Source organism: Ambystoma mexicanum, chromosome 3p (assembly GCF_040938575.1).
Source record: "Ambystoma mexicanum isolate Mex_15411 chromosome 3p, UKY_AmexF1_1, whole genome shotgun sequence".
NCBI classification, from domain to species: domain Eukaryota; kingdom Metazoa; phylum Chordata; class Amphibia; order Caudata; family Ambystomatidae; genus Ambystoma; species Ambystoma mexicanum.
Genome location: NC_090925.1, coordinates 206,310,019 through 206,331,112, shown reverse-complemented (window position 1 = coordinate 206,331,112; position 21,094 = coordinate 206,310,019). Strand labels below are relative to the sequence as shown.

At 50.0% G+C, this 21,094-nt stretch overlaps 1 protein-coding gene across 1 annotated transcript in view; it reads left to right on the top strand.

Annotated features, from left to right (window-relative positions):
- Positions 1-5,011, top strand: part of PTMS (parathymosin) — a 44,005-nt gene extending 38,994 nt beyond the window's left edge. The window contains exon 5 of the mRNA XM_069650654.1: positions 2,897-5,011. Within this exon, the coding sequence (XP_069506755.1) occupies positions 2,897-2,956 (60 nt within the window). The 3' untranslated portion in view covers positions 2,957-5,011. The remainder of the gene's footprint in view (positions 1-2,896) is intronic.
- The last annotated feature ends 16,083 nt before the right edge of the window (positions 5,012-21,094 follow it).

The window sequence follows — 21,094 nt, the reverse complement described above, 5'->3', positions numbered from 1 at the left end:
TTCATCAAGAAGCAGCTGTAATGCATTGAAATGGAGATAGATGGTGGCCAGGGTTACCACTTGTTCATGGTCAGAGGTCAAATAAGCATGGCAACCAGAAACAAGACCCCCAAACCCTGTGCCTCTTTTACACCCCGAATAACCAAACAAAATCCCATTGAAGGGGGACATCAAAGAGTCAGTGGATAAGGCCCTTTCCATAGGATCAGAGCCCAATTAAAAATGAGACAGACTTCTATTCTGATCACCCACCAGACCTTCTGCATAGAAACAAAGCCCCTGATTGTATCAGGTACCTTTAACAGAACCCCACTGGCAGGACATATGTTTGCCCAGCATTGGATCGTTGCTAGATTCCCATGCTGCTTGAATATTCCCAGTCATCAAGCAAGGAGCCCTCGTCTTATCGCTTTTAATGCCCTTCTTTACCAATAACCAATGGAGATGTTAAGTATTGAGAATGTTGTCACTGCTAAAGGGTCCCAAGTCTTCTGGGTCACCTTTCGCAGGCTCTTGTGCCGGGCAAGCAATTTCGTTTTTGTCATTAGAAACATGAGTCTACAAGTCCCGGCATGCAAAGTGATGTTATCTAAAAAGCCAGGTCTGGACTAAGGTGATCTTGGTGACCTAGGGTCATTTGGCAGCACAGATCGTGTAATAGGGCTTGCCTGCAGGTCCGTTCAGATGCCTGCCCCATAATCCGTAGTACGCCATATGGATCTTCTGATCAAAAGAAACAGGAACCTATGTGTGCACACAGTTTGTACACACATCTAATACTCCACAGCAACCATCAATTCTGCGTTTTCCGATCTCCAATGGAGACACGAGGCGGGGGAGTCAGAGCACCCAATAGCAGATCTGCATAGGGTTGGCTGGACCCAAGCTGCACGGGAAATAGATGGGAATGTATTGGTTGTTTTCCTCTCTTGAAGATGCATCTTGCATAGAGCACACCTGTTCCAGTAGGTTGCCCACTGCAGAGAGAAAAGGCGTTACTGGATGAAATTCAGAGCATAGACATAGATTATGTTGCTTGATTTCTTCTGGGATGGCCACCGGGCCTGGCTTTTATCCCGGTAGCACGGCAGCCCCATCGCCTCTACTTCTTGGGTCACCCGATTGTCTTTGGAGGGTACTCTGGGGTTGCCTGCCTCCTTCTTTCCTTCGTGGTGACGCAATGGCACCCCCCAGATCACACGTTTCTCTCTTCATATTCCCCTTTCGCGTTCTCTTCCTTTTTCTGACTGCGGCTCTCTGATCCGATGAGCTGCAAGGCGCTGTAGCTGACATTCCTGCCTTGTGATGTAGACGCTGCGGGCCAGACGGGTGGTTCTCATAAGCCGCGCCCCACTTCACGCACTAGATGAAATCGCCACATATAACTTTCCCTTCTCCAAATAGAAAGCTGTCCCCTTGGTCTCCCGGCGCTGTCTGCCAAAGCACGCCTGACATTTCCACCTCCTGCTGCGACAGTGGCAACCCGCAACTTGCCCTTCTCCCGAAGACTGACCTTGCTGCTTCCACACACTGCCAGGTGCCCCCATAACCAGCCAACTCCAGGCCTATGTCGCCAGAAGGAGACGCAGAGAACAGGCCTGTGCTGTGCAGGGAACAGGTGCTCACCTGCCATGTGTGTATGCCACCAGGGGTCAAGTCCTAAAAATTAAAGTGGGGGGACTCATCAACAAACGCAATGGGATGTGATGTCGCCAGAAATTTGCATATCAAGGTGACATGTGCGCATTTAATTAAATTGGCTTTGCATAACCACCCAAATCGAACTGGACGAATGGCGTTTGCCTTTCATAAAATGAACACACGCACAAAACCAAGACAGGATATTTTCTTGTAATAGTGTTTTTGAAAACGTTAAAAGGTGTGCTTGTTTTAAACTCCAAGAACCACTACAAATGTTTCCCCTGGGACTTGCAGTACCGAAATGGGATATTTCACCTTTAGTTGTTTGTTATTTTTGATCGGTTATATAGTGCAGTGGTGAAATGTCCGGCTCCAAACCTAACGACTGCAGTCAAGGTCTGCTTTAATTCATGAATTCAAAGAGTACATCCAATGTTTCTCTTTTAGCTGGGGGGGACGGAGTCCCCCCTCTGAATAAAGTGGGGGGACTCCGTCCCCCTGCGTGTACCCACGACTTGAGCCCTGTATGCCACCGAGTCTGAGTGCCTGACTGCATGTCATACGGTTATGTGCAAAAACAGTGGATTCTTGGAATATTCTCGATGCTCTGCACAATTATGGGGTTTAGCACGCATGTACCAAAAAGCCAAGTTTTAAGTGGAAATGGTACCTCTACATCCAGTATTCCAATCAGAGACCAATGGGACTCCAAGATGGCGAATAACCACAACTCTAACGAGTCCCGTGACTTACTGGCCCTGCGTGCTGCCATTCAGCCGAACCTGTAATGACTTTCCGTGCTAGCTTTAGCGAGCTATGTGAGGGTGCCATGTGTGGTCAGTGTGTGGTGGCTGGGTGCTGCATGCCTTTCTCCACAGTCATGCCCCAGGGTGTCTTTGAATTACAGAGGTTTGGTGTTAGCCTCGGTCTATCTGTGCCAAACCAGCTAACAGAGGCAGGCAGGCAACACAGACACAGTCAGACACAGGTACACATTCACAAGCATGGCCAGGCAACCACAGGTGCAGATACAGTGGCATGGAGACAGGCAGACATGAAGGATGGCTTTCACCAAGACCTGCTGCCCGACCCACACCCAAATGTGCACACACACACACACACACACACACCAGCCACAGAAGGCCCTTTTTGGGGGTGGGTGGACTGGCTACAAGGCTCGAAGATCCTCACTGTGGTGGAGGCTCCTGCGTCTGTGGTTTAAACCAGCCTCTTCTTTCTCTCTCTTTCTTCACAGGATGACGTGGAGGACACAAAAAGGCAGAAGACAGAGAATGGGGACTCCAGCGACGCCTGAGCTGCCCCGAGCACCCCACCCGTCGCTCTCCCCCACCCCCCTCCCCCACACACACACACCCTAAACCTCCACCCTGATCATTTGAGCTGTATCCCCTCCAACCCATATTCTCATGTCACAAAAAAGCCCTGCACAGATATTTCAACACAGCCCCCCCCCCGCCCCAAGGACATCATATCCACCGAGCACATCGCGTTGTCAGACCCCCAAACCCTGATACCAGCAACTGACCCAAGGCTCATACTCCGACCCGTCCCACACCTCTGCCACTGGACATCCTGCCAGTGCCCCACTATCTCAGATCCCTGCGTCTCCCACACGCCTGCCGCCTACTATCACACTGGTGGCCCCCGTCATAGCGCACAGTGATGCCCCATAGCCTCGCACTCATGGCCGCCATCATGTTCCATTCCCAGCCCGCTCTACAGTTCCTTGCTCCGCACATCCCACCCATGAGCCGTCTGTGGAGGGCCAGTGGAGTTTAGCTTAGGCAAAGAGGCAGGGAGTGGACCCAGGACAGAGGGGCGAGAGACTCATAGCACAATCAGATGCAAGATGGCAGCCAAGGCTGAGTGAAGGACCCAGGAGAGCAATTGATAGGCACAGAAATAAGACAGTAGCAAAGAGATGCAGCCGGAACAAGACATAACATTACAAGGCTTTGAGCATCCTGAGTACCGAGCCCTAAATCCAGCCCACTGGGCTAGAAGAGCAAGAGCATACAGCCTACTCTGGCATCAGAACCGGGTCTCTAAAGCCATGGTATAGCGTGACGACAATCCAAGGCCTCCAGGCCCTCGTGTCCAGTCGCCCTTCATGTGCAACTGCCAGAACTCCTGTGCCTTTCTTGCCTTCTCGTCAGGATCAATTCCCCTGATATACAAACGTCAGAAAGTGACCCGCTGCGCCTGCGTACAAAAACAATGCTATCAACAACAAATTCCTTCCAGCCCTCCAGACCCTTTGCTTCCTAGCTCGTGTTGGCAATGTGGGATGGGTGGACTAGACAGTGCCGCATTATCGCAGGCCCAGCATCATTGATAAATGTTTAGCATTCTGGTACCATTTTTTTTTTCATAACCGTGGCTGTGGGGAAATGTACGTCATCTGGTCAGTTGCAATAAAGGAAGGCCAAAGGAAGGAGGCTTTCAAAAACAAAGACATTTCGATCTTTGTGAGAAGCAGAATTCTTTGCAAAGTGTCTGACTCATCCACGGGTGAAAAAAAGGCGCTATTCTGGCTGTCTATTAGCTTTACTGCAAAACAGATGGGCTAGTTGAAACCCTACATGTATCCATTTGATTGGGGCCAGTCAGACTTCTGTGAGGACATTGCTTGAGGATATTGAAGGCAGGACACTCAGCTAGCTCTGTCATACTTAGATAACTTCATTCATAATCCACGAACAAGTGGATTCATTGAATGTACTAGAAGGACAACCTCTGATATCTGCTCTGATAGTCAGAATGCATGCAGCCATAAACGCAGAGATTGTAAGGTTCTACCTGGACAGGAAAGGATAAATTGTAAAAAAAAAAATGAGTTCATCAAGTACTTTCCTTAAAGAGCTGTGTAGATTCTCAACCATGGGTGGGGGAAGATGCAGCTAGTCTGGTAAGAACATGTTGTAATAAATACTCTCCAGTAATCACGCCCTGGTGACTTCCGAGTGACTTCATCACCCCAGGCCACTCTCCCTTTACTATAAACCTGTCTGTTCAAGTACATCCTCACGCTGCCCTCATGCAGGATTTCCAGCAGAGATTAGAAAAGTATTTTTACTTAGATGAAAAAGTTGCCCGTAGCACCACCCCTCCTATGCCCTTTCTGTCTTCCTCTTTCTCCTGCAGGAACTTTAGCTTGGACCTGCATAAACCAGCATCCACAAACCGGATCGATCTGCTTTTTAAACAATGGACCAAACCTTTTGAATTTCCACTTTTTTGTAAATTCAGACACGGGTGCATTTTTTAATAATATATATATATATATTATATCTGTCATATATATATATTGTTTCAGCACTGTAAATAAAACAAAAAGGTACAAAAAATAGTTTCCAATTTGTGTTGGTGGTTTGCTTCTTGCTTCATCGCTGGGACACATGCCTGACATTGTCCCACACAAGATGTTGTTAAGTGACGTGGTGGAGGGTTTGCGTGAAAAAGTGCACCAGGGCCATGGTAAGTCTGAAAGGCTGTCACTGCTAGCCAAGTACAGCAATTGCAAGGGAGCTGAAGGAATGCCATCTGCTGTTCTGGCTGTGATTGGCTTTAGACATGTTGGCGGTTTCGGGGGCTCAGACACTCAGGTGGTAAGTGTTCATGGAGCCGATGACTGATTCCCCTCCAGATGATGTGATTTTGTGAGTTAAGTGAAGACAGAGGGTGGTGTGGGGTTACAGTGGGAGGGGCCTCTGGTTCACTAAGGCGCAGGAGTGATACACTGCAAGGACCTTTGACCGGTTGGAACAAATCATGTTTGAGATTGGTAGTCTTCAGTTCTACAGGCCACATTTACACTTGTGCGCACACACACGCACTGCGATCCCTGGGTGGTGGATTGGGAAGGCACCCTTTAAGGCATTCCCTAAGGCAGGTGGTTGGGGTTTGTTCTCATTGCAATTGCCAGCTGGTTCCTGACTTTTCACGTTTTGGAGGTGAATGTTCTCCGACAGAATGGCTCTAATCTGGCATTGAAGTGGAGGCTGGCTTGCACGGGTTGGACTCAATCTTCGTGAGAGATATGAAGTTGAGATAAAGGCCCTGGAACTACCTCCCACTACCACTACCCACAATACGACCTACCAGTAGACTTCAATGTGGGCTTCACCTAATGGGTGTTGGCCGCCTCTTTTCTCTTGCGTAGTCCTATGGATGTGCACGGTCTAGTTTGGCATTAACCCGAGTGCCCACAAGGGCTGTGCCAAGATCAGATGCAGTGTGTGGGCGGAATGCCTGGGCACAGTCTATATTCGGAAATGCACTCTTTACGACAGCTAGGGTGTTGGCCAAGTTGGCGAATGATGTGTAGTGTGGCGTTGGCCCTTTAAGGGTACGCACGCGACGGGGTGACGTTCACTCTGTCGCGTGCGCAGTTAAATAAACGGGGCGTTCCCCGTGACGACACAGTCACCGGGGAGCCCACACTGGTAACACCGCTGTCTCCGTGTCTCTGTGTCACGGGGGGTGGGGGCTCACGGACGGCGGCATCCGGAGACCGCCAACATGTGCTGTCTGTGGAAGATGCTTAGAATGGACCTAAGAACTTACTAACAAAAAATACAATAACTCACCCCAGCAGGTGTTTCTCAATCCTGATTGCTCAATCTGCGGGCTACACGAACTGGTATAGCCCGCAGATTGATTACAGCCCGCACATCAGGTTGTAATAACTCACGTGTTCCCAGGGGGCTGCCGGCAGCCGTGGAAGCCTGCAAACTGGACGCGTTGGTCTCCGTGTAAGATCGGGACAGACAGAGTTAACTTTCCATTTCAAATGACACGTGGAAGACCAACGTGTGCCACATAGCCCCGCCCACAGAAAGGAAGCCGAAAGAAACGCTTTCTGCTTTCAGGTCGGAAGGAAAGCTTTTCAACAAGTGTAAGAGCCATATTTTAGCTTAATGTGGATTGTAAACAGATCTTTTTTTCGGGCAACAAAGTCACAGGGAACCTTGCCCTCACCTCCTCACGTTCATTGGTGCATGGAAAGGCTAATGGAAAAGAAGGGCACACAAAAGTAAGTTGATAGCCTGCTAAATTAGTGTATATGCAGATGCTGCTCGCAAATGGCTTGTAATTGCATGTTAGTGTGGAATATTTGGAAGCTTACATTTCTGTAGTGTGGGGAAAAACACACAACATGACCTTAATTAGAACAGTGGGCAGGCATACCCACACCTGATTCCTCTTATGGCATACTCCTCCCACCAAATCACCTTCCAGCACCCTATAAAAAAAAGGAGACATGTTTAATTGAAGTACAAAAAAATGGCAAAACGGTAAATAAATGTCTGCAACATTTATTGACCATTTTGCAATTTTTTGTACTACAATTAAACATGTCTCATTTATTGTACTTTAATTGGACACTCAGGGTGTTTTAATAGCTTTATAGACCTGCAGCGAGGGCCGTACCGGGCGTTATGGTCCCTCATACCTCGTTAAAGGCCCTTGCTTCCTGTGGGCCATTAATTCGGTCTTCAGGGCCCATAATGCCCGGTACGGCCCTCGCTGCAGGTCTATAAAGCTATATTAAAATCAGGAAAAAACATCCCACAACCAACCTTACCACCGATTCTGAAATTGAGGGACTTCTATAACCATTCTATAACCATTCTTGGGATAGCAGGAAGTAGATTGTACGGTGTAAATACATTCTAAGAGAAGGAACGAGCAAAGGTAGATTTGAATGAAAAATAGGCACCTCTAAAATCAATGGATCCCTGCGCTGCAACCACCAGGAAACAACTAAAATCCTCAGTTTGCCTACAAGACAACAGAGAGTTAAAGGGTAGACTGCTTGATGAGGAGAAATCGAGCTCGAAGTGGCCATGCTTTGCCAGTGGAGCCCAGAGTAGTTTCATCCTAGAAGCAGTACAATGTCATGCATTAGTGATTAGCTCTGAGATCGCATAGAGGACAGCCTTCCAATGGGGCCGGCCAGTCAGTACAGCATATCCAGCGTCAAGTCGTGATACCACAAGAGCCGGCATCAAAAATCTAAATTCAGGTGCGAGTATAATAAACTTAATATTTCAGTTTCTTAACAATTGAATATTATGTTTTTCCAAATCCTATAATATATATTAAATAAATTCACAATAGTTAAATAATATTTTTTCATACTGTATACTGCGCAAAGCCCCAAAATGCCTTATAGGTGGCCTATTGGCAAAACTCTGCAGGCCTTAAACAATTAAACTAATCTAGAGTTTGAAACTTCAATCTGAGCAGAGAACAGTTTGAAAAGTGCTTTACATGAGTATAGATGCAGTTAGATCCACGCGGGACCAAATGGGAGTCAGAGACTTTGGCAGTAGCCTCGTCGGCATGATGGCTTGATGGACCACAAGGGATGCAGGTGGAACTTGCGAAGGACTCATGGTTGGGGGTCTAATGTTTGTGGTGATGATACCTAGTTGTACCCACAGCTCATCAATATTAACACAGGGGACTGGTCGCGGGCGGCCTTCCTGTCCAGCTGCGCTCTACAACAGATGATACTGGATAATCCAAAATCAATCCAAGACATATCCTCTCTACACCTGCTCCCCCAGCCGTCCCAGCCGCCTCCCAGTGCCACACTATTGATCCTAGATATATCTTCTCTACACCTGCTCCCCCAGCCTCCTCCCAGTGCCACACTATCGATCTTAGATATATCTTCTCTACACCTGCTCCCCTAGCCACAACCCAGTGCCACACTATCTATCCTAGCTATATCTTCTCTACACCTGCTCCCCCAGCCTCTTCCCAGTGCCACGCTATCGATCCTAGGTATATCTTCTCTACACCTGCTCCCCCAGCCTCCTCCCAGTGCCACACTATCGATCCTAGATATATCTTCTCTACACCTGCTCCCTATCCACAACCCAGTGCCACACTATCTATCCTAGCTATATCATCTCTACACCTGCTCCCCCAGCCTCTTCCCAGTGCCACACTATCGATCCTAGGTATATCTTCTCTACACCTGCTCCCCCAGCCTCCTCCCAGTGCCACACTATCGATCTTAGATATATCTTCTCTACACCTGCTCCCCCAGCCGCCTCTCAGTGCACACTATCGATCCTAGATATATCTTCTCTACACCTGCTCCCCCAGCCCCCTCCCAGTGCCACACTATCAATCCTAGATATATCTTCTCTACACCTGCTCCCCTAGCCACAACCCAGTGCCACACTATCTATCCTAGCTATATCTTCTCTACACCTGCTCCCCCAGCCTCTTCCCAGTGCCACGCTATCGATCCTAGGTATATCTTCTCTACACCTGCTCCCCCAGCCTCCTCCCAGTGCCACACTATCGATCCTAGATATATCTTCTCTACACCTGCTACACCAGCCTCTTCCCAGTGCCACGCTATCGATCCTAGGTATATCTTCTCTACACCTGCTCCCCTAGCCACAACCCAGTGCCACACTATCTATCCTAGCTATATCTTCTCTACATCTGCTCCCCTAGCCACAACCCAGTGCCACACTATCTATCCTAGCTATATCTTCTCTACACCTGCTCCCCCAGCCTCCTCCCAGTGCCACACTATCGATCTTAGATATATCTTCTCTACACCTGCTCCCCCAGCCGCCTCTCAGTGCACACTATCGATCCTAGATATATCTTCTCTACACCTGCTCCCCCAGCCCCCTCCCAGTGCCACACTATCAATCCTAGATATATCTTCTCTACACCTGCTCCCCTAGCCACAACCCAGTGCCACACTATCTATCCTAGCTATATCTTCTCTACACCTGCTCCCCCAGCCTCTTCCCAGTGCCACGCTATCGATCCTAGGTATATCTTCTCTACACCTGCTCCCCCAGCCTCCTCCCAGTGCCACACTATCGATCCTAGATATATCTTCTCTACACCTGCTACACCAGCCTCTTCCCAGTGCCACGCTATCGATCCTAGGTATATCTTCTCTACACCTGCTCCCCTAAGCACAACCCAGTGCCACACTATCTATCCTAGCTATATCTTCTCTACATCTGCTCCCCTAGCCACAACCCAGTGCCACACTATCTATCCTAGCTATATCTTCTCTACACCTGCTCCCCCAGCCTCTTCCCAGTGCCACGCTATCGATCCTAGGTATATCTTCTCTACACCTGCTCCCCCAGCCTCCTCCCAGTGCCACAGTATCCATCCTAGCTATATCTTCTCTACACCTGCTCCCCCAGCCTCGTCCCAGTGCCACGCTATCGATCCTAGGTATATCTTCTCTACACCTGCTCCCCTAGCCACAACCCAGTGCCACACTATCTATCCTAGCTATATCTTCTCTACACCTGCTCCCCTAGCCACAACCCAGTGCCACACTATCTATCCTAGGTATATCTTCTCTACACCTGCTACACCAGCCTCTTCCCAGTGCCACGCTATCGATCCTAGGTATATCTTCTCTACACCTGCTCCCCCAGCCACACCCCAGTGCCACACTATCTATCCTAGCTATATCTTCTCTACACCTGCTCCCCTAGCCACAACACAGTGCCACACTATCTATCCTAGCTATATCTTCTCTACACCTGCTCCCCTAGCCACAACCCAGTGCCACACTATCTATCCTAGCTATATCTTCTCTACACCTGCTCCCCTAGCCACAACACAGTGCCACACTATCTATCCTAGCTATATCTTCTCTACACCTGCTCCCCCAGCCTCTTCCCAGTGCCACGCTATCGATCCTAGGTATATCTACTCTACACCTGCTCCCCCAGCCTCCTCCCAGTGCCACACTATCGATCCTAGATATATCTTCTTTACACCTGCTCCCCCAGCCCCCTCCCAGTGCCACACTATCAATCCTAGATATATCTTCTCTACACCTGCTCCCATAGCCACAACCCAGTGCCACACTATCTATCCTAGCTATATCTTCTCTACACCTGCTCCCCCAGCCTCTTCCCAGTGCCACGCTATCGATCCTAGGTATATCTTCTCTACACCTGCTTCCCCAGCCTCCTCCCAGTGCCACACTATCGATCCTAGATATATCTTCTCTACACCTGCTCCCCCAGCCTCCTCCCAGTGCCACGCTATCGATCCTAGGTATATCTTCTCTACACCTGCTCCCCCAGCCGCCTCCCAGTGCCACAGTATCCATCCTAGATATATCTTCTCTACACCTGCTCCCCCAGCCTCTTCCCAGTGCCACGCTATCGATCCTAGGTATATCTTCTCTACACCTGCTCCCCTAGCCACAACCCAGTGCCACACTATCTATCCTAGATATATCTTCTCTACACCTGCTACACCAGCCTCTTCCCAGTGCCACGCTATCGATCCTAGGTATATCTTCTCTACACCTGCTCCCCTAGCCACAACCCAGTGCCACACTGTCTATCCTAGCTATATCTTCTCTACATCTGCTCCCCTAGCCACAACCCAGTGCCAAACTATCTATCCTAGCTATATCTTCTCTACACCTGCTCCCCCAGCCTCTTCCCAGTGCCACGCTATCGATCCTAGGTATATCTTCTCTACACCTGCTCCCCCAGCCTCCTCCCAGTGCCACACTATCGATCCTAGATATATCTTCTCTACACCTGCTCCCCCAGCCTCCTCCCAGTGCCACGCTATCGATCCTAGGTATATCTTCTCTACACCTGTCCCCCCCCAGCCACCTCCCAGTGCCACACTATCGATCCTAGATATATCTTCTCTACACCTGCTCCCCCAGCCTCTTCCCAGTGCCACGCTATCGATCCTAGGTATATCTTCTCTATATCTGCTCCCCCAGCCTCCTCCCAGTGCCACACTATCTATCCTAGATATATCTTCTCTACACCTGCTCCCCCAGCCTCCTCCCAGTGCCACACTATCGATCCTAGATATATCTTCTCTACACCTGCTCCCCCAGCCTCCTCCCAGTGCCACGCTATCGATCCTAGGTATATCTTCTCTACACCTGCTCCCCCAGCCGCCTCCCAGTGCCACAGTATCCATCCTAGATATATCTTCTCTACACCTGCTACACCAGCCTCTTCCCAGTGCCACGCTATCGATCCTAGGTATATCTTCTCTACACCTGCTCCCCTAGCCACAACCCAGTGCCACACTATCTATCCTAGCTATATCTTCTCTACATCTGCTCCCCTAGCCACAACCCAGTGCCACACTATCTATCCTAGCTATATCTTCTCTACACCTGCTCCCCCAGCCTCTTCCCAGTGCCACGCTATCGATCCTAGGTATATCTTCTCTACACCTGCTCCCCCAGCCTCCTCCCAGTGCCACACTATCGATCCTAGATATATCTTCTCTACACCTGCTCCCCCAGCCTCCTCCCAGTGCCACGCTATCGATCCTAGGTATATCTTCTCTACACCTGTCCCCCCCCAGCCACCTCCCAGTGCCACACTATCGATCCTAGATATATCTTCTCTACACCTGCTCCCCCAGCCTCTTCCCAGTGCCACGCTATCGATCCTAGGTATATCTTCTCTATATCTGCTCCCCCAGCCTCCTCCCAGTGCCACACTATCTATCCTAGATATATCTTCTCTACACCTGCTCCCCCAGCCTCCTCCCAGTGCCACACTATCGATCCTAGATATATCTTCTCTACACCTGTCCCCCCCCAGCCACCTCCCAGTGCCACACTATCTATCCTAGATATATCTTCTCTACACCTGCTCCCCCAGCCTCTTCCCAGTGCCACGCTATCGATCCTAGGTATATCTTCTCTACACCTGCTCCCCCAGCCTCTTCCCAGTGCCACGCTATCGATCCTAGGTATATCTTCTCTACACCTGCTCCCCCAGCCTCTTCCCAGTGCCACGCTATCGATCCTAGGTATATCTTCTCTACACCTGCTCCCCCAGCCACACCCCAGTGCCACACTATCTATCCTAGATATATCTTCTCTACACCTGCTCCCCCAGCCTCTTCCCAGTGCCACGCTATCGATCCTAGGTATATCTTCTCTACACCTGCTCCTCCAGCCTCCTCCCAGTGCCACGCTATCGATCCTAGGTATATCTTCTCTACACTTGCTCCCCCAGCCGCCTCCCAGTGCCACAGTATCCATCCTAGATATATCTTCTCTACACCTGCTTCCCTAGCCACAACCCAGTGCCACACTATCTATCCTAGATATATCTTCTCTACACCTGCTCCCCCAGCCGCCTCCCAGTGCCACAGTATCCATCCTAGATATATCTTCTCTACACCTGCTCCCCCAGCCTCTTCCCAGTGCCACGCTATTGATCCTAGGTATATCTTCTCTACACCTGCTCCCCCAGCCTTCTCCCAGTGCCACACTATCTATCCTAGATATATCTTCTCTACACCTGCTCCCCCAGCCTCTTCCCAGTGCCACGCTATCGATCCTAGGTATATCTTCTCTACACCTGCTCCCCCAGCCACACCCCAGTGCCACACTATCGATCCTAGGTATATCTTCTCTACACCTGCTCCCCCAGCCACACCCCAGTGCCACACTATCTATCCTAGATATATCTTCTCTACACCTGCTCCCCCAGCCTCTTCCCAGTGCCACACTATCTATCCTAGATATATCTTCTCTACACCTGCTCCCCCAGCCTCCTCCCAGTGCCACACTATCTATCCTAGATATATCTTCTCTACACCTGCTCCCCCAGCCTCCTCCCAGTGCCACGCTATCGATCCTAGATATATCTTCTCTACACCTGCTCCCCCAGCCTCTTCCCAGTGCCACGCTATCGATCCTAGGTATATCTTCTCTACACCTGCTCCCCCAGCCTCTTCCCAGTGCCACGCTATCGATCCTAGGTATATCTTCTCTACACCTGCTCCCCCAGCCTCTTCCCAGTGCCACGCTATCGATCCTAGGTATATCTTCTCTACACCTGCTCCCCCAGCCACACCCCAGTGCCACACTATCTATCCTAGATATATCTTCTCTACACCTGCTCCCCCAGCCTCTTCCCAGTGCCACGCTATCGATCCTAGGTATATCTTCTCTACACCTGCTCCTCCAGCCTCCTCCCAGTGCCACGCTATCGATCCTAGGTATATCTTCTCTACACCTGCTCCCCCAGCCGCCTCCCAGTGCCACAGTATCCATCCTAGATATATCTTCTCTACACCTGCTCCCCTAGCCACAACCCAGTGCCACACTATCTATCCTAGATATATCCTCTCTACACCTGCTCCCCCAGCCGCCTCCCAGTGCCACAGTATCCATCCTAGATATATCTTCTCTACACCTGCTCCCCTAGCCACAACCCAGTGCCACACTATCTATCCTAGATATATCCTCTCTACACCTGCTCCCCCAGCCGCCTCCCAGTGCCACAGTATCCATCCTAGATATATCTTCTCTACACCTGCTCCCCCAGCCTCTTCCCAGTGCCACGCTATCGATCCTAGGTATATCTTCTCTACACCTGCTCCCCCAGCCACACCCCAGTGCCACACTATCGATCCTAGGTATATCTTCTCTACACCTGCTCCCCCAGCCACACCCCAGTGCCACACTATCTATCCTAGATATATCTTCTCTACACCTGCTCCCCCAGCCTCTTCCCAGTGCCACACTATCTATCCTAGATATATCTTCTCTACACCTGCTCCCCCAGCCTCCTCCCAGTGCCACACTATCTATCCTAGATATATCTTCTCTACACCTGCTCCCCCAGCCTCCTCCCAGTGCCACACTATCGATCCTAGGTATATCTTCTCTACACCTATCCCCCCCAGCCACCTCCCAGTGCCACACTATCGATCCTAGATATATCTTCTCTACACCTGCTCCCCCAGCCTCTTCCCAGTGCCACGCTATCGATCCTAGGTATATCTTCTCTATATCTGCTCCCCCAGCCTCCTCCCAGTGCCACACTATCTATCCTACGTATATCTTCTCTACACCTGTCCCCCCCCAGCCACCTCCCAGTGCCACACTATCTATCCTAGATATATCTTCTCTACACCTGCTCCCCCAGCCTCCTCCCAGTGCCACACTATCTATCCTAGATATATCTTCTCTACACCTGCTCCCCCAGCCTCTTCCCAGTGCCACACTATCTATCCTAGATATATCTTCTCTACACCTGCTCCCCCAGCCTCCTCCCAGTGCCACACTATCTATCCTAGATATATCTTCTCTACACCTGCTCCCCCAGCCTCCTCCCAGTGCCACACTATCGATCCTAGGTATATCTTCTCTACACCTGTCCCCCCCCAGCCACCTCCCAGTGCCACACTATCGATCCTAGATATATCTTCTCTACACCTGCTCCCCCAGCCTCTTCCCAGTGCCACGCTATCAATCCTAGGTATATCTTCTCTATATCTGCTCCCCCAGCCTCCTCCCAGTGCCACACTATCTATCCTAGGTATATCTTCTCTACACCTGTCCCCCCCAGCCACCTCCCAGTGCCACACTATCTATCCTAGATATATCTTCTCTACACCTGCTCCCCCAGCCTCCTCCCAGTGCCACACTATCTATCCTAGATATATCTTCTCTACACCTGCTCCCCCAGCCTCTTCCCAGTGCCACACTATCTATCCTAGATATATCTTCTCTACACCTGCTCCCCCAGCCTCCTCCCAGTGCCACACTATCTATCCTAGATATATCTTCTCTACACCTGCTCCCCCAGCCTCTTCCCAGTGCCACGCTATCGATCCTAGGTATATCTTCTCTATATCTGCTCCCCCAGCCTCCTCCCAGTGCCACACTATCTATCCTAGGTATATCTTCTCTACACCTGTCCCCCCCCAGCCACCTCCCAGTGCCACACTATCTATCCTAGATATATCTTCTCTACACCTGCTCCCCCAGCCTCCTCCCAGTGCCACACTATCTATCCTAGATATATCTTCTCTACACCTGCTCCCCCAGCCTCCTCCCAGTGCCACACTATCTATCCTAGATATATCTTCTCTACACCTGCTCCCCCAGCCTCCTCCCAGTGCCACACTATCTATCCTAGATATATCTTCTCTACACCTGCTCCCCCAGCCTCCTCCCAGTGCCACACTATCTATCCTAGATATATCTTCTCTACACCTGCTCCCCCAGCCTCTTCCCAGTGCCACACTATCTATCCTAGATATATCTTCTCTACACCTGCTCCCCCAGCCACACCCCAGTGCCACACTATCGATCCTAGGTATATCTTCTCTACACCTGCTCCCCCAGCCACACCCCAGTGCCACACTATCGATCCAAGGTATATCTTCTCTATACCTGCTCCCCCAGCCACACCCCAGTGCCACACTATCGATCCTAGGTATATCTTCTCTACACCTGCTCCCCCAGCCACACCCCAGTGCCACGCTATCTATCCTAGATATATCTTCTCTACACCTGCTCCCCCAGCCTCTTCCCAGTGCCACGCTATCGATCCTAGGTATATCTTCTCTACACCTGCTCCCCCAGCCACACCCCAGTGCCACACTATCGATCCTAGGTATATCTTCTCTACACCTGCTCCCCCAGCCACACCCCAGTGCCACACTATCGATCCTAGGTATATCTTCTCTACACCTGCTCCCCCAGCCTCACCCCAGTGCCACACTATCGATCCTAGGTATATCTTCTCTACACCTGCTCCCCCAGCCACACCCCAGTGCCACACTATCTATCCTAGATATATCTTCTCTACACCTGCTCCCCCAGCCACACCCCAGTGCCACACTATCTATCCTAGATATATCTTCTCTACACCTGCTCCCCCAGCCTCCTCCCAGTGCCACACTATCGATCCTAGGTATATCTTCTCTACACCTGTCCCCCCCCAGCCACCTCCCAGTGCCACGCTATCGATCCTAGATATATCTTCTCTACACCTGCTCCCCCAGCCTCTTCCCAGTGCCACGCTATCGATCCTAGGTATATCTTCTCTATATCTGCTCCCCCAGCCTCCTCCCAGTGCCACACTATCTATCCTAGGTATATCTTCTCTACACCTGTCCCCCCCCAGCCACCTCCCAGTGCCACACTATCTATCCTAGATATATCTTCTCTACACCTGCTCCCCCAGCCTCCTCCCAGTGCCACACTATCTATCCTAGATATATCTTCTCTACACCTGCTCCCCCAGCCTCTTCCCAGTGCCACACTATCTATCCTAGATATATCTTCTCTACACCTGCTCCCCCAGCCTCCTCCCAGTGCCACACTATCTATCCTAGATATATCTTCTCTACACCTGCTCCCCCAGCCTCTTCCCAGTGCCACGCTATCGATCCTAGGTATATCTTCTCTATATCTGCTCCCCCAGCCTCCTCCCAGTGCCACACTATCTATCCTAGGTATATCTTCTCTACACCTGTCCCCCCCCAGCCACCTCCCAGTGCCACACTATCTATCCTAGATATATCTTCTCTACACCTGCTCCCCCAGCCTCCTCCCAGTGCCACACTATCTATCCTAGATATATCTTCTCTACACCTGCTCCCCCAGCCTCCTCCCAGTGCCACACTATCTATCCTAGATATATCTTCTCTACACCTGCTCCCCCAGCCTCCTCCCAGTGCCACACTATCTATCCTAGATATATCTTCTCTACACCTGCTCCCCCAGCCTCTTCCCAGTGCCACACTATCTATCCTAGATATATCTTCTCTACACCTGCTCCCCCAGCCACACCCCAGTGCCACACTATCGATCCTAGGTATATCTTCTCTACACCTGCTCCCCCAGCCACACCCCAGTGCCACTCTATCGATCCTAGGTATATCTTCTCTACACCTGCTCCCCCAGCCACACCCCAGTGCCACACTATCGATCCTAGGTATATCTTCTCTACACCTGCTCCCCCAGCCACACCCCAGTGCCACACTATCTATCCTAGATATATCTTCTCTACACCTGCTCCCCCAGCCTCTTCCCAGTGCCACGCTATCGATCCTAGGTATATCTTCTCTACACCTGCTCCCCCAGCCACACCCCAGTGCCACACTATCGATCCTAGGTATATCTTCTCTACACCTGCTCCCCCAGCCACACCCCAGTGCCACACTATCGATCCTAGGTATATCTTCTCTACACCTGCTCCCCCAGCCTCACCCCAGTGCCACACTATCGATCCTAGGTATATCTTCTCTACACCTGCTCCCCCAGCCACACCCCAGTGCCACACTATCTATCCTAGATATATCTTCTCTACACCTGCTCCCCCAGCCACACCCCAGTGCCACACTATGTATCCTAGATATATCTTCTCTACACCTGTCCCCCCCAGCCACCTCCCAGTGCCACACTATTGGAATGTTAATGGGATGAGAGCAGCCATTATATGGACACTATATGACAACTAGTACAACACAACCCCCCTCTTTCCAAAACAATGAACACACTGAGAATATGAGACAATTATCAACTGCTTATTTGTATATCCATCAACAATGTGTTGATTCATTTTAATAACTTCACCAACCTATCACTCCTTCCTCTATCTACTGTCTCTGCATCGCCAACACCTGCACTTGCATCTGGATCAACACAACCTCCAGATCCTTCGTTCCACACTGCCGCGTGATCAACAACCTCCAGGCAGCACAGACTAGAATCGCCCACTGTGCAAATCCCTATGTTCTTACCAATGCACCTACAGACCGTAAAGATTCTAGATACAGAATAGCACACGTATGTGTTAGCAGATGTGTTTACTCTGAAACACGTTTTTTACCACGTAACGGAATGTGGTGAACAGGTGAAAGATGACTACGTCAGGAGAAAAGTGTCAGTCTCCAGTCTTGGGGAACTACAAACTTTGGACCTAAAACAGAGTGGAAACAGAATGTCCTGATTCTGTGGTTATTCTGTTTTATAATGCATCCGTCGCTATTTACATGGCCTCCGGCACTCTGGCATTAGTGAAAGAGAGCGGGCTGGATTTAACTAGTGTAGAGCGGGAGACGTATAGCTTTGCTGTTGTCTTAATGCATGCATTTTCAAAGCACCATGTCTCTTGGGAAGGCTGTTCAATTGCTATCCATGTGTGGGTACTGGAATGTAGAATGTGGGCGTTGTATTGCATGGAGCAGTAACTGGGGACCTTTGCGGGCCCTTGGAGCACTCGTACAGTGTATCTGTACCGACGACCTGGCAGTGGTACACCTTGGGCAGGGCAATTGGGAGGATTGCCGAGGCGCCCTGGAATGGGCTGGTGTTTCTAGCAGTGGATAGTCTGCCTCACCTTGCCCTTAATCACTTGGGAGAAAGATTGGTGAAGACATAGGGGAGCAAGCAGCAGCGGGACAGAGATAACAGGGGAGAGAAATTGATCTAGGGGGAAATCCCTGTATGGACACCTAGGAGCTGATTTTCAATGGGGCACCTGCGAGCACTACCACAGTGGGTCAATATTACAGAGTGTCACCTAGAAGCAAGGTCAACGTGGGAAAATCTTACAGTGGGATACCTAGAAACAAAATATCAGCGGGACACAATCACACTGGACGCACAAGAGACAAATGACAGGGGACCATGTGGGTGTAAATTCCACTGGCCAGATCCTAAAAAAAACGATATCAATCAAATACAGCGGAGTAAGAATCAGTGGGATACCTAGGAGCAGAATATCAATGGGACACCTGGGAGCAATATAATATAAGGTAGAAAGGATAGTGGTGAGCTGGTTAATGAGAGTCACAAACACTATTCCATATATAACAGGGCATGGCATAGCAAGACATGAACAAGTTATAAGAAGACATAAAAGGCACAACACGCACAGCGAAGCAAAGGAAAGACATAGCAAGGGGAAAGAAATGGCTCCCATTTCACGATCGCACTGTAAATCTCTCTCTCTCTCTGTTTTTCTCACTCCCACCTACCCCCAGCAGACACACATGCACCCCCCCCTCTCTCTCTCTCTCTCTCTCTCTCTCACGCATATATATAACCCACGGTGCAATGCTCACTAGGCTTACATGGAAGGAACAGTTTGAAGGGAACAAGCTGTGGCAAAGCCAACAGTTTGGGCTTTGGTGTAGGCATGGAATAGGCACTTGCAAGGCACTGCCATAATGGTGCTACTTGGCCATAAAATGACAACAGCTGGCAAAATAGAGTGATTACCGTGACATATGATAGGAGTGCCCCCCAAAACAACGGGAAAAAAAGAGTTATTTTTTTATTGATGTTTTTTGTTCGTTCAAAATTCATTCTTTGTTTTATAACTCGATATAATCACATGTAAACCACGGGAATGGTTAATATAGTAACTGAAGCTGCAGGAGAACTTTGAGGAGAAGGTGCTGAACGGTCTGGTGAGGAGCTGCAGGTAGAGAACCACAGCACAAGACTCACAGGAAAGGGAAGGAGGAAGGAGACATCAAGAGGCAAGGGAAAATAAAGAGCAGGCAAAACAAACATAAAGGACAAAGAGGGCCGAAAAGGAAGTGAGATGTAAGTACACACAAAGGGTAGGCTAGGTCCGAGCAAAAGTCAGGCTGGAAAGACAGTGTTTGAAGTGGTAGGCAGAACCAAGCTCTCTTTAGGGGGCGTGGCCTAAGTATGGGTGGGTGTACTTAGGCCAAACCCCAACTAAAGCGCCCCTGCCTATGGGGGTTGGGGCCTGGTAATTGCTGGGGCGCACTGGTATCTTACATTTAGTGTAACCAGCCTTTCACTTTTTACCAAAATCACGGGATTCGTGCCCCGCTGGCAGGCTTACTGAAGGAGGTCACAGCCTGTGATTAAGAAACAAAAGGAGAGGCTGGGCGTTCCAAAGGTCTCCTGCTGTTTCTTAACGAGAGGAGCCAACCCTCTGCAGGCAGCCCTTTCATTCATGGAGCTGTGGCAACCCTTTAACAATGCGATTCCTTGAGTGAAAGGGCTGCCTACTGGGGGTTAGCTCCCCTCACTAAGTAACAGTAGAATGGCTGGGGTGCCCAGCCTCTCATTTTGTTTCTTAGTGAGAAGCAGACACTCTGCAGGCAACCCTTTCATCAAGGTCCCACATGATTAAAGGGCTGCCTGCAGGTGTAAGCGCTTCTGATTAGAAAAAAGGGTTGCATCAGCCAATGCCTCTCTTTTTTTCTCATCAGAAGCACAGACACCTGCAGACATCCATTTAACCATGCAGCACTTTAGCTAAACGGGCTTCCTGCGGGTTCTGTGTATTTGGGACTAGTTGGGGGTGAGCCTGCTAGCCCTTTTTGGAGACTGTGGGGGCTCTGCCCTGGCTAGCCCCGACCCACTTAAAGCCCAATGGACAGCCCATGCCACACCAAGAGTTGCCAGTCAACAAGGATGCCCTCATCAAATATCTAGAAGCTTAAAATAGATATGTTGATCTATGCAGAAAAAAGATTTTACACTTGAAAAGATCCTCAAGCCCTATTATGGGGCAGTTATTTCGTCAAGATAGTAGTTGTTACACTAGATGGTTAGATAGAACTCGACATGTTTCAGTTCTCTGGTGATTCTGGGAACTTTCTTCAGGAGTAGTGTCACTGTATCTAA